General features: G+C 36.8%; 1 protein-coding gene across 3 annotated transcripts; it reads left to right on the top strand.

Moving 5' to 3' along the window:
- The first annotated feature begins 715 nt into the window (after positions 1 to 715).
- On the top strand, positions 716 to 13730 carry ncapg (non-SMC condensin I complex, subunit G). 3 transcript variants are annotated; one of them, XM_058783211.1, is made up of 22 exons: positions 716 to 851; positions 1465 to 1582; positions 2410 to 2637; positions 2761 to 2989; positions 3136 to 3281; positions 3482 to 3566; positions 3963 to 4158; positions 5199 to 5348; positions 5488 to 5628; positions 5810 to 5933; positions 6623 to 6712; positions 6805 to 6990; positions 7678 to 7788; positions 7984 to 8103; positions 8183 to 8404; positions 10784 to 10965; positions 11405 to 11567; positions 11679 to 11849; positions 12025 to 12151; positions 12885 to 12926; positions 13016 to 13085; positions 13190 to 13729. In XM_058783211.1, the coding sequence occupies exons 2-22, from the start codon at positions 1475 to 1477 to the stop codon at positions 13314 to 13316; spliced, it is 3018 nt and encodes a 1005-aa protein (XP_058639194.1). In that variant the 5' UTR covers positions 716 to 851; positions 1465 to 1474; the 3' UTR covers positions 13317 to 13729. The 3 variants fall into 3 exon arrangements, with proteins under 3 accessions (XP_058639194.1, XP_058639283.1, XP_058639118.1); XM_058783135.1 differs by lacking the exon at positions 716 to 851 and adding an exon at positions 890 to 1199; XM_058783300.1 differs by lacking the exons at positions 716 to 851; positions 12885 to 12926 and adding an exon at positions 889 to 1199 and having other exon boundaries at positions 13190 to 13730.
- Positions 13731 to 13732: the final 2 nt, after the last annotated feature.

The raw sequence follows: 13732 nt of genomic DNA, 5'->3' as shown, positions 1-13732 counted from the left end.
ATTAACTTTGAGTGTATAAGATTTTAATCGTTTTTGTTATGAACAAAAATAAAATAAATGGATTTTCTTTATCCCAGAACAGTAGAGGACGTAAGTGGGCCAGGCAAATTTTAAAGGTAGAAAATTACTTGCGTAAGCTATTTCAAATACACGTGAAAGGTAAAATCCTCATTTACACGTCTGAACCGTATTTCGTTATAACCAAGTTATATGCATAGTAATGTACATAATGGTAATCAGAAAATGCATATAGGGCTATGATATACTGTCAATATGCATGCTTACTTGCGTCATTCTACAGGAGTTATGATATGATCAGAAATGTGCTTTGCTGCCTTCAAATGAGTTGAGCAACCTAAAATCTGATCTACCTTCTTAGGATTGCCTGTCAGTAAAAAAAAAAAAATAATAAATAAAATAAATAAACATTGATTTATTCTATTCTTTCTCAGGTGTTTGTAATTACAGGATAAGTCCACTTTATTTAATCATTGTAAAGACATTTCTTTGCCAGGCTCCAATAAACTAATTAATAAAATTAAACATATATTAATTAGTGCACAAAGACCTCCAGTGAGACAAAACCACGTCCTGAGATTTGAAACGAGAGCTTTTAAACAGATTTGAACGCTGCTCTTACTAAGCCTCTGTACGCCCCCTGGAGGATAACCCACGTATTTGGCAAATTCAAGGAGGCAACCACGCGTTTCTATTCATTGGCTACAGCTGGCTATGATTGACAGCTAGTGGCGGAAGGAGGCGGGTCTAGGTTACTCTCGCGAGAGGACATTTTGAAAAGTGGCGCTTTCGCCGTTATTCAACATAGGAGGTTCAAAAGCGATTTGTTCCAGGTACGACGCAGATTAAAATCTATTTCACAAAACGTCTTGGTTCTAAACTAAGTTTAAATTAAGTATTTCACACAGTCACTAACAAGGACGAATGGTTTGAAAACTTTGTTTAAATGATAATTAAGAGTTAGTCCGTCATGTTATTGTGTTGATGCTAACTGTCGGGGCTAACAGTTGATCGAATCGCTCCTTTCGCACAAACAAGCTGCGATTTTTGCCAGTGCATTTCTTTTATTTGTTTTTATTAGTTTGGGATAACATCGTGTTGTGTCGTATATGCTAGGTCATTTAATGAATAACTCTTTATTTAGATCATTAAAAGTGTCCGATGGGACGAGGAAAGCTCAGGTAACACTAATGATTCTGTCGTGAGTTAACTCTATTTGGCGTCTGCTGTGACTAATTAACTTTAACCTGTGAAATGTGTTATTAACAGCTAACGCTAAAACAACTAAAAACAAAATACATGTTCAAGCAGGTGTTCTTCTTATACGTGTTCCATTGGGGTAACAGTTATCTGTCTGAAATTATTGGGTGTTTTGGTTTGGTAAACACAACCAATATCACTCATTCACACCAGTAGGCTGGCATGCTATTTGTATTTGTGTTTTAGTAACATCAACATGTCTGGAGACAGTGATCTGGAGATTGAAGAGGCTTTCCGGCGAGCACAGAAAGCTCATAATAACAAGGCCAAACTTGTTGCCAGTTTGAAGAACAGATATAATAAGGTACGGAAGACTTGCACATAATGATACACTACCATTCAAAATTTGAGTCAGGTTTTTTTTAATACTTATATATTCAAGAAAGATACATTACATTTTTACAAAAATGTCAAATTAAACGTAGTTTTTTTTCTTTTTCTGTCAATGTAAGAATACTGAAAGAATGTATCAGTTTCCACAAACAACTTTTTTCAACATTGATAATAATAATAAGCAGAGTTTTTTTTTAGCACCAAATTAGATTAATTTCTGATATGCAATAAAGCACAATTTTAAGTTTTGTTTGTGCTCCCTATAATACCATCTATATAATTTTGTAATTCTTTTAAGTACTAAAAAAGATTTCTGATTAATAAATTTATCTGATTAATATTAAAGTTAACAAGTATAATCACAAGAATAATAGGCTATGTATGCCTCATTTTCCAAACTCTTTAATTAACTCATAATTTAAGAAACCAAATATTACACATTCATGAAGTAAAAGAAAGCAGCACAACCGTTTTTATTTATAAATTCATTTGTCATTTATAAAAAGAAATCTTCCACCATAACCCCTTTGAGCATTGCATGCCAGAAAATATGAATGGCTGATGAAAATTCAGCTTTGCTATAACAAGAATAAATAACACAAAAAAAAAAAAGAAAAACATTTTAAATTGTAATGTTTCACAATATACATTTTTACTGTAAGTGTATAGGCTTTTTTTCCAAACGTTGCTGTCTAATACATTGAAAAATGTCAATGTATTACATCTATTTTAGATATTAAAATAGATCTAATACATCTATTATAGATTACAGCTATTTTAATTCTGTTCTGGGTGTAGTTAGACGATAAGACCGAATTCCATGAGGAGTTCATCCGCTGCCTGAAGTATGCCATGATCATTTACACCCGGGACCCAGCAGTGGAGAATGTCATTGATTTTGCCACAAAGTTTGCTGCTAGTTTCGAAACTCCTGTTAATGAGGATGCTGAAGAGGAGGAGGAGGAGGAGGAGGAGGAGGAAGACGAGAACGGGTTTTTGAACTTCCTGTTCAACTTCCTGTTAGAGGTAGTGTCACACACAGGCATTTAGCCTAAGAAAAAGCATACTGAAGAGCATATCTCATCATAGCGCTACTTGATTACATAAGATTTCTTATCATTATCATCTTTTTTTTTTTTTCTCCCTCAGTCTCATGGTGCGAACAGCCATGCGGTGCGGTTTCGTGTTTGTCAACTGGTGAATAAGTTACTGGGCAGTTTAAGTGAGAATGCTCAGGTTGATGATAATCTGTGTGATAGAATCCATGAGGCCATGCTGGTCAGAGTCGCAGACAAATACCCTAATGTCAGAATTCAGGCAGCTCTGGCCATGGCCAGACTCCAGGACCCCAGTAACTTGGACTGCCCCACTATTAAAGGTACTCCGAATGCTCTTACTTGAAACCATGCTAAAGGACATTGAGCTACAGTCCATACTTAACATGTTCATTATTGATCTATGAATCTTCAAGGAATATAAATTAAAAGGTAAAAATGATAAAAGTGATTAATTCTGTGTTTTTAGCTTATGTTCTGCTTTTGGAAAATGACTCAAACCCTGAGGTTCGGCGGGCTGTGCTGTCTTGCATTGCTCCCTCGGCCTCTACACTTCCTAAAATCTACAAGCGTACACGGGACGTCAAAGAGAAAGTCAGGAAACTTGCTTATCAGGTGAAATTTTCAAAAAAACAAAAACAAACTGACTAACCTGCTGTTAAAGTTAAAGGGATGGTTTACCTCAAAATTTAAAATCCTGTCATTTACTCTCCCTTATGCTGTTCAATCCTGTATGAGTTTCTTTTGTTAATGGTAGTGCACACCATAAGTTCAAATGTAATGTGTGTTCATGTTTGTTCATTTATGTGTGTCAGGTACTGGCAGAGAAAGTGCATCTTCGAGCACTGAGCATTGCTCAGAGAGTCAGTCTATTGCATGAAGGGCTCAGTGACTCTGCAGGTAAGGAAGTACAGTGTTTGTTGATCAAACTGTCAAAGAATCCAATTGTACACCTGTATTAAAGTTCATGTGCATCTCATAACGAGAAGTTCCTCAAAGTCTATGCAAGAACAAGTTGTTTACAAGCTGATGACTGGGTCATTAAAGACTCAAGGGAAACACACCATTGTGTCTTCCATTTCAAATCCCTTTTACTGAGAAAAGTATCAGATAAGACATGTTTAATAGAAATATTTGGGAAAGAATCATCTGAATGCATCTTAGAAGTTTTGTGTTGTGTTAATCTTATATAGTTTTGTAAATTGCGTATCTTATATTGCTCTGTGCTTGCCAAGAAATAGCAATGTTGCTGACAGGACAGTTAAAGTCAATAAAACGCATGTCTATTTCCCTCAGACTCTGTGAAGGAGGTCGTCAAGACCCATTTGCTACCTGCTTGGCTTCAGTTGCTGAAGGGAGATGTTTTGCAGTTGCTGCACAGATTGGACGTGGAGAACTGTGCAGAAACTGCAGTTACTACCTTACATGCCATCTTTTCCATGGCAACAAGCCCTGATGAACTCCTGCAGAATGGTGTCAGGCTGGATGAGAGGTCAGTTACTTGAACCCAAACACTGCAACAAGCATAATTCAGTGACTGCAGCTTTGTGGCATAAATCAAACTATCTACAAGTGCCTGCCTTTTGTGTATTCATTTGGAATTCGAGAAAAGTTTTATGGAAATACAATATGAAAATTTGAATATTTTGGGGCTTATTTCGTCATTCTTTGCTTTCAGCTATCAATAGAAGCATTGTATTATACATTTTGCTAGTTTTTCCCATATTTGCTGTTTTGAAAAGTCTTCAGATCTTGGGCCTTCCAGTCAGTGCTGGCTATTAAAAAAAATCTGTATCAGTGCTATAGATGAGAACTCTTAAGAGATAATAAAATATATTCTTATTTTTTATGTTCATTTAAAAAGTAAGTAATATTTACAAAAGTGTTAGTTCACCCAAAGTCCTTTTCAAGGAAGTCTGTTCACATGGCGGCCATATTTGCAATGCATCCGGGCAGCTCAAACAAGACCAAGTCCAATCTAAATTAATGGTGGAATCCTGAAATCTCAAAAACTACTTGCTGAACTCACAATTAAATTACATATTTCAAATCCGCAACAAAATCTGAAATGAACTGCCCCATGAATGTTGTTTCTTATGCTCAAATAGCATTTAAAAAGCTTATTTTTCGGGCTAGATCAGCCAATGCGCAGTTATAATGCGCTTAAGATGCATGCATGCGCATCTGGTCCAGCTTCAGGTTTCTATGGGAACCAGAGCTTCTAACGGCCGCTGCAGTGATGCAATGACTTTACCAATCAGCAATTGGCTCTTTAATTTAGAAGGTGGGATTATTTCACCATATTGCGCGTTGCAGTTTCTCCCATTCCTTTCTATATGATCATGATACTTATAGGAGTGAACCGTCTTTGTATTTCTATAGTCTGGTTCACCTAAGCAAAATTAAAAATAGAAGTAAATAATACAAGGTAATGTGCAAATTTTTTATCCACTGAGTTTCTACACTGCCTGATGTCTTTGACAATTTTTAGCATTAGTCTTATTGCTTAAATGTATACGTCTCTCTGTACAGGAAATTAATTCCTGTGGACTCCCTAACATGTGAAAATGTGTTGTACTGGAGAGCGTTGTGTGAGTTTGTCAAGAGTAAAGGAAATGAGGGTGAGGAATTACTGGAGCAGTTACTCCCTGAGGCGGCCATCTTTGCTGAGTATCTGTACAGGTGATTGCACTCTACACTTAAGATTTTTTGTAACCCTTTTAAATGGGCTAATTTAATTTCTTCCTTTTTTTGAGTTCAGTTTAACGTTAAATATTTGCAAATGTAAACCCAGCTAAATAAGGAAGCATTTTTGTTTCAGTTATCTAAGGAGCGTTACTCGGCTGTCTGAGGAGCAGAAAGCTGATATGACACAGCTTGAGATGGCAATGACCCAAGAGTTCGTTGGACAGCAGTTGATTATGCTAGTCGGGTGTCTGGACTCTTCTGAAGAAGGGGGCAGGTCTGAGTTATCAACACGTCTCTTACTAATCATTGCAGATCAAACGTATTTTATAAAATGAGTGTCTTTAGTTCCTGAGTGTGTAGTATGGTTTTTTTTGTGTCTCTGTGGTACAAAGACGCTCTTAAAAGGCAGATTTACTTCACGTTAAAAGTTTTAATCGTCCCCTGACCTGTTCTAGGAAGCGCATGGTAGCAGTGCTACAGGAAATTCTTGTGATGCCCAACACGCCCACCTCTCTGATTGGTCTAATAGTGGAGAAACTGATTGGACTTCTGCGAGACGACACACAGAAAATTCAGATGGTCAGTCTTCGTGTGACAATCAGACTCTTTTAAAAGATCAACGTGAGATTGTATCAGTTTATTCATGTATTTTTCTTTGGCGGTGTCTACATCAGTGGTTCCCAACTCAAGTCCTGGGGACCCACTGCTCTGCATGTTTTTTTTGTTTGTATTTCTTTTTTTTCCCCCCTCTTATTTTAGCACACCTGGGGCCTGTTTCATAAAACAAGTTTACCAAATAAGCCAGGCTTATTTCAGTTAGTCTGACTTATTTTGAACCAAATCAATTGACAATAAGTCAGACTGACTGAAATAAACCTGGCTTATTTGGTAAACTTGTTTTATGAAACAGCCCCCTGATTCAGATCATCAGGTCTTTCAGGAGGAGCTCTATGAACTGAACAGGGTGTGTCCGATAAGAGAGACATACAAAATGTGCAGAGCAGGGGCTCCCCAGGACTGGGCTTGAGGACTGGTCTACATGTAGATCCAGTTCATATCAAATTTCAAACAACGATTTAAAAAAAAAAAATTCTGATTCAAGTGTTTTTCGTGCACGCAACAAGATTAATCACTGGTAGATGGTTGAAAAAGTTGTAGTTGGTTGATTATGTAAATGTGGCCTTTGAGATCTGCTCATTAATGCAGGAAAGTTGCTCTGCAGCAATTTGCTGACAGTTTTTGTATGTGTATGGTCCTATTTTAATCAGGTTGCTGAAATAATCTCTGATGTGAGAGAGCCCATTTTGCCCATGTCTGAACCTGTGGATGAGAATGAGAAACGCAAAAAACAAGTCAGAGTGAGTGACACTTCATACACCACTGGTGCTTAGTGACATCAACAACTTGCATTAGATTGGCCTCAATAAAATATTAAAATATTTTTCTAAAGCTGGCAGAGGTGCGAGTGCAGATAATGGAGGCGAAGCAGACTCTAGAAGAATGCATCAGCTGTCAGGACTTCAGTCGCGCAGCTGAGCTGAAAGACTCCATCTCTCAGCTTGAGGAGCTCAAGAACCAGCTCGCCCTGGAAGATTCACAGCCTGCTGACAATATCAAGGAGCAGCGTGTGGAGAAGGTACAAATCATTTAAATACAAACACCCATACTCGTATGCATAGTTTTTAACTGTGATTTAATAAGAAATGTTATTTGAACAACAAATCAGTATATTAGAATTATTTCTGAAGGATTATGTGACATTGAAAACTGGAGTAATGGCTGCTGAAAATTCAGCTTTGCCATCACAAAAAATAAATTCCACATTAAAATTCTATGAAAATAGAAATGTTATTTCGAATGGTAACAGTATTTCACTGTATTACTGTTTTATCTGTATTTTTGATCCAATAAATGCAGTCTTAGTGGTGAGTATGAGACTTCTTTTAAAAAAAACCATGAACACATTTGACCTACTTTTACCTACTCTACCTACTTTATGTTGGAAATTAGTAATTAGCTTATTTGTTTAATTTCAAATGAATTTTGTGTGTGTTTTTGTGGATGGGGTGCTGAATCAAATTTGTTCACTGTTAAACTTGTATCATATGATCATGAATTGATTGATAGCTAGTAGTCAACATTGCTTGCTCAGTGTTGTAAATGAATCTATTACAAGATGGAGTGTAAAATGGCCTGAGTCTTGGCTTCAAGTAATAGGTGAACATTTCTGAATAGTTGACACTGCCTTGCTATCAATATGTACACACTTTTACAGACATTAAGTGCTTAATGTAATCTTATGTCATGTGTGTATTTTCCCCAGAGTGATCCAGAGACCTTGTTGAAATGTCTGACAATGTGTGCCGAGTTGTTCAAACAAATGAACATCAAGAGAGGAATCTGCCCTACCATGAACGCTCTGATAGAGTCACTGGTACAATACTCATAAAAGCACTCACATCAGTAGCAATTTCCTGCTATTCTGTGGTATAGGACAAACCTTTGTCTGCATAGCACTTTTATCAGCCACTTTGGTTACTGAACTCTCATCTCAAAATCAGTGCAATACTTAATTAGGGCTGCATTTCTGGTAATGTAACTTCAAAGTGATCTCTCAATTCTACTGTAGATACTGCCAAGTGTGTCCAACCCTAACCCTGCTGTGCGCAACATGGCTGTCATCTGTTTGGGAACGGCTGCTCTCCACAGTAAAGACCTTGCCAACACACACCTTGTGCTGCTCTTGCAGGTATTTGTAACACACTTGTTGTAAAGATGAGTGAATTCACTTTGTCCTAGTGGCTTAGAGCTAATTTATTTTTGTTTAGATAACACAACTAGATGAGCCTAAAATCAGGATCAGCGCGCTCCGAGCTCTCGTTGACCAGCTCCTGCTCAATGGCCTCAACATCTTGCAAGACAAGTCTGCTCCTATCTCACAAGCACCTGACTCACCAGACAACAGTAATGGACAGCCTGAACAACAAACTGAGGAGGAGAGTACCGTCCAGAGCATTCTGAAGATGCTCTCAGAGTTTCTTGATAGTGAGGTACTGCCTATCCATATTGTTATTGGTTATGATATATTGGAACGTCGCTATCACTAGTTAACCTGATATTTCCTGCCAAATCAGCTGAAACAGCAAGTGACAGTTTTGTTAAACAGTTTCTTGAATGAGAAACAAAATATAGATGGGGACTTGATTTTTGTCCAGTTGATTGGACAGTTGTTTGCTAATTGCTCTGATAGAAGAATTGAAACTTGTGTGGCTATAGACCAATTTGGAGTAGAAGTCACAGTTGCATCTGCACACGCATTGTAGTGACAGAAAAACACTAGTAACAAGTGGAGGGAAACGGTTCAAATCCATGGAATAAGAGAAAAAATTTATTGTTTTGGATGTCAGAATTGAAATGCAAATCATTTTTATAGAATACTGTTGTCAAAGATACCATTTGAAGCTAAACACAGATGTTTAAATGGACAAACTATGGATGGAACCTGCTGTGATTTCCCTAGCATAAATTTGATTTAAACAATGGGTCTAATATTCACATATGCAGTTCATAAGGGACATATTTATTAGCCCTGCAGAAACATCATACTATATAAATTAGGGCTGGGCGATATGGCCAAAAAAATTATCATGATGATTTTTTTCATATCAGTCGATATCGATAATTATCACGATAAATGTCAAATCTTTATTTCTTTGAAGTTTAAAGCCAGAATTTTGCTCCAAAGTGAAAGTTGTAGAAACCAGACCATTAATTTTCCTTAACAAAATAAATATCTAACTAGAAAAATGTATTTCTTAGGTGCTGCATGTTCTAATGATTGATATTGTTTCAAATCAAGAAACCGGTTTGGTTTGCCTGATAATATTAATAATAATAATAATCACTTTTTTGTCTCTTAGAAATTCACATTTGATAGTAGCTTGAATTAGGATGCAGAGGTAAATTTTTGTTCATTATCAAAATCAGTAACATCTGTACAAATTGTAGCAACCTCAGTTTTATATGGTTAAATTTATTCTGACCAAGTTTTTTATTTTTTTATTAAGCATTGGTCTCCCATAGTAGCATACATTTAAATCATGATAAACACAGTTAAAACCACACATATAACCATGGTAAAAAATATATATATAACTGTGGTTTTTAGGTAGCCTGTATGAAAAACAGTAGTCTAAAAACATTCAGTATAATGCACACATGCTATAGCTTAATCACAAATACATACTATAATTTTACACCATTACTCCTGTAATAAAATTCAATGTGGATATTCCACATTTCTGCCACAATACCATGGTGCAGTGAGTGTTACTACAGTAAATCCATGGTAAATGGCGGCGATGTGTAGACTTGAAAGCCTTCTGACTGTCTTGTTGCACACAGTGTTTCTCCTGTTTGGCTCTAAACTAGTTTAAATCAGAGAGTAATTTGTGTTCATCGCTGAATGCAATCGCTTCGATCTCACAGCGCTGTTTACTGCTCGCGTGACCGTCTCATCCGCGAGTAAACGCATCTGCTCTAGTGAGCTCGCGCCGCGCGGCAGTTTGACTTTGATCCGAGCAGATAAACGGTCCGTGTGGCACGATTCAAATGAGTCGTTCGTGTTTCATGTTTCGTTCCGCTTTTGGCGCATAAACATTATATCGAACATTTATCGACCTCTTCATATCGTTTTATCGAGGAAAAATTATATCGCGGTACTTATCGTTATCGAATTATCGCCCAGCCCTAATATAAATACTATTTTAAATCTATAACATTTACCTATGTCATCTCACAATTCTGACCTTTTTCTTTTCTTTTCTCGCAAATGCAAGTTTGCATCTCCTAGTTTGGACTTTATAAATCGCTTTAACTCAATTGTGAGTTTGTCAGTTCTGAGTAAAAGCCAGAAGTGTGGGATATAAACACATGATTCTGAGCCAAGGGGAAAAGAGAAATTAGAATTGTGAGCTGTAATCTCTGAATTGTGAGAGTCAGAATTTTATAAACACAATTACTTTTTTATTTATTTTTTTACTTTTTTTATTCTTTTATTCCATGGCTTCCATAGACTGCTACTTTAAAACTGTCATTTTCTGCCACCAGATAGGCTTCGCCCACTGAAACTGAAATTGGTCTATTGGAAAACTTTACTGCCCAGCCCTCGCGCTAATGTACGCTTCATCAGGGAAGAGATGTCGTTGCAGTATTCCATTAAACAAAAATCAAGAACCGTCAATTTTGCTGTTTAAAAAACTCTTATGCTGGACAATTGTTACAGCTTTGTTCACATCAATGCATAGTTTTTCTGCCAACTCCTTAAGCTGGCAACTTGCTAAAGCTGATTGGCAGTCATTTTGACAATGTGCCTAAATGGTGCTAAATGTACTGCAAATGCTGTACCAAATAAAATGTCATTATTTCAGATCTGTGAGCTCCGCACAGAGACAGCAGAGGGTCTGGCCAAATTGATGTACTGTGGGAGAATTTTAAGTCCAAAGTTGCTGTCCCGTCTGGTTCTGCTGTGGTACAATCCTGTAACAGAGGATGACCAAAGACTACGCCATTGCCTGGGGGTATTCTTACAGCTGTATGCCCGGGCCAGCAGGTATGCTTGCGGGGAGATTCTCCCATCCTTAAACCTAAATATTTAGTGTAATTAAAGGGAAAGTTCGGCCAAAAATGAAAATTGTGAATTACTCACCCTCGTTTCAGAGGTTTGTCTCTCCATTGAAAGTCCATTCCACCAACACTTGCTTCTTCATAAGGTCATATAGAGATCATTAAAATAATACATATGAACAGCGTTTGAATTAAACTCCATATAGTTTAATTCAAGTCTTCTAAAGAAACCACTTTACATGTTTAATTTAGGCTTTTCACGTTTGTACATTGATCAACACATGCATTAAAAAATGTGACCATTTTAATTTTTGGGTGAGCTAATCCTTTAATGTAATGGCTGTTGCACGTTCATGCTGCCTTTACCATTATTGTAACAGCACAGACATGTATTTATAGTTGTTGCTGTAATTGTTGTACACTAGAACAAATCAAGAGTGTGTGGAGGAGAGTTTTCTACCAACCATGAGAACTCTGTTCAATGCTCCTGTGACATCTCCATTGTCTGAGGTAGACACATCCAACGTGGCTGAACTGTTTGTTGAACTAACACGACCCAGCACTCTTGTGCAACCTGCTGCCATACAGGTACACTTGAATATACTATACATGCACGCTTACAAAATAACAGTAATGGGTTATGTTCAAAGCACTTTAATCTGTTGGTATTATGTAAATGATCAAACCTTTTTTTTGCAGGCTGTGTCTGTGCATGACTCTATGGCAGTGCGTATTTGTAATGAAATCTTGAGGGACGTTTCTGCTCCTGAGGTGCGTCTGTACTGTAAAACTCTCAGCTGGCTGGAGATTAACACTGAATCTGGACCTGCTAACAGTGAATTGCAACTCCTGTTAAAAGATATTTTACAGGTACTTCCATAGTTATGTCTCTTTTGTGAAGTTATAAATTGCTGCTTTTATCCAATGCTGCTTTCTACAGATTAATGCACATTGATGTGAAATTAATTAAATATTCTGTCAGATTAGATTGGCATTAAGGTAAGCAATTATAAGTAATTGTTTCTGGTGTGTGTGTGGGTTACAGGAAGTAAAAGATAAGTTCTGTACAAGGGTTATTGAGAAGCTTTGTAACCAGTTAAATGGAGATCGCTGTTCCAAATCAGCCAGTAATCAGGACACAACTTTGCTTACCTTGGATGACAACACTGGAGGTACTAGCTAACACATTTTACCAATCTTTGTCCATTTAACAGGTGTTTTTAGACCTATATAGTTTAGTATGTGAACTCACTGTCTCAGAGGCGAGTGCTGGTGGAGCTACTATGAAGTAGTTTGAAAGAGAGGGGGTATAATTGTGCAGATTGTTTTTCATTTTTGTTTTAATTTTTTTATATATTTTTTTGTTATTGTGTAAGTTATAACATTTATAAAATTCATTCTCCTCAATTGATTGAATTAAAGTATTTGATGCAAGTAAGCAATGCACTGTGTGTATTTATATAGTTAGGAAAAAAAACCTTATAAAGGTAGAAACACACCCTTTAAAATCCATTCCCGGGGCAAATTCTGGACATTAATACACTTACCCCCAGTTTCACAGACCAGGCTTAAGCCTAGTCCCAGACTAAAGTGTAAATCTGAGCTGTTTCAACTGAAAGAAATGTGCACTGACTGATCTTAAAATGCATCACTGCCATTGTTTTGTCTCAAGATGCACACCAGTTATGTTTTTTCTAAGGCATGTTAATAAAAATGACTTTAATGTCCTAATTGAACCATGGCCTAATCCTGGTTTAGTCTAAGCCCCGTCTGTGAAACTGGGCCTAAGTCTCTGACACTGATGGTTGATTCTCTCTCAGGTTCAGTATAAAAATGGAAGTGGTTTTCTTATACGTGTAGTATTCAATGTATGTTACATTAACAAAACTCTGTACATCCTTGCAGAGGTGAACAAAGAGGAGCTCAAACCTAAACGTGCAAAAAGAGGTGGAGTTATATTTAATTTGGTAAAATGCAACAAATGAATCTTTCTCCTATGTGATTGTTGTATTAACTTTCACTCTGCTGTGTTTCAGGCCAGAAAAAAGCTTCCACTGCAAAGAATGGGAAGAAAGCCAATAAAGCAGAGTTGTCCTCTGATGAAAAGTTGGTCTATTCTGCATTTTAACTAATGGTTTTATTAACTTCTTTAAAATAAAATGTATTTAGTAGGTTGCTTACGTTTTGTGTTCCATCTAATCTTTCTATAGTGATGAAGAGAATGTTCCTGAAGCACCTCCATCAGTGCGACCAAGTCGCCGTGCCAAGATTGCTGCTTTGGATAAAACAAAGCAGGACCTGACTGCCCTTATGAACCAGGAGGCCAATAGTTCATAAGAGTGGATTACTTAAGAAGGTCCACTTTGCCCCATTACATCCTACAGTTTCTTTAGATTTACCTGAGGAATTATATACTGCTAAATTTTAATACAAAGAGACTAATGTAACTGTTAGTCTATCTATGGTATCGACCTGGATTAAAGTCTTGATTGTCAAAATGAATGTCACTTCTCAAGAGGTTATCTTTGGGTAGGAGTCAAGTTGACATTAATTTACTTGTTCAAGGCTGTTGTAAAAGAAGTCTAGGAGCTAGTGAGCCAAACTATTCCATTTTTATCATTTTCTATTTTAAGGAAACTGATCCTACTATAAACAGTTGGTGTATGTTAATAATGGATAATATTTTAAAGTAACGAAACGCTTTCATTTGTATGCATTTTTTTTTAGTCTAAATAAACCTGTAACACAACTAC

Source organism: Onychostoma macrolepis, chromosome 01 (genome assembly GCF_012432095.1).
Source record: "Onychostoma macrolepis isolate SWU-2019 chromosome 01, ASM1243209v1, whole genome shotgun sequence".
In the NCBI taxonomy this organism is placed as follows: Eukaryota; Metazoa; Chordata; class Actinopteri; order Cypriniformes; family Cyprinidae; genus Onychostoma; species Onychostoma macrolepis.
The sequence above is the reverse complement of the archived record's forward strand: the minus strand, read 5'-3'. Positions and strand labels throughout refer to the sequence as shown.

Coding starts and splice junctions, on each gene's coding strand:
- ncapg (XM_058783135.1), top strand. CDS start 1,180: ATGGGACGAGGAAAGCTCAG. Junction 8,405..10,783: donor CAGAGTTTCTTGATAGTGAG/GTACTGCCTATC, acceptor TCATTATTTCAG/ATCTGTGAGCTCCGCACAGA. Junction 10,966..11,404: donor CTGTATGCCCGGGCCAGCAG/GTATGCTTGCGG, acceptor GTTGTACACTAG/AACAAATCAAGAGTGTGTGG.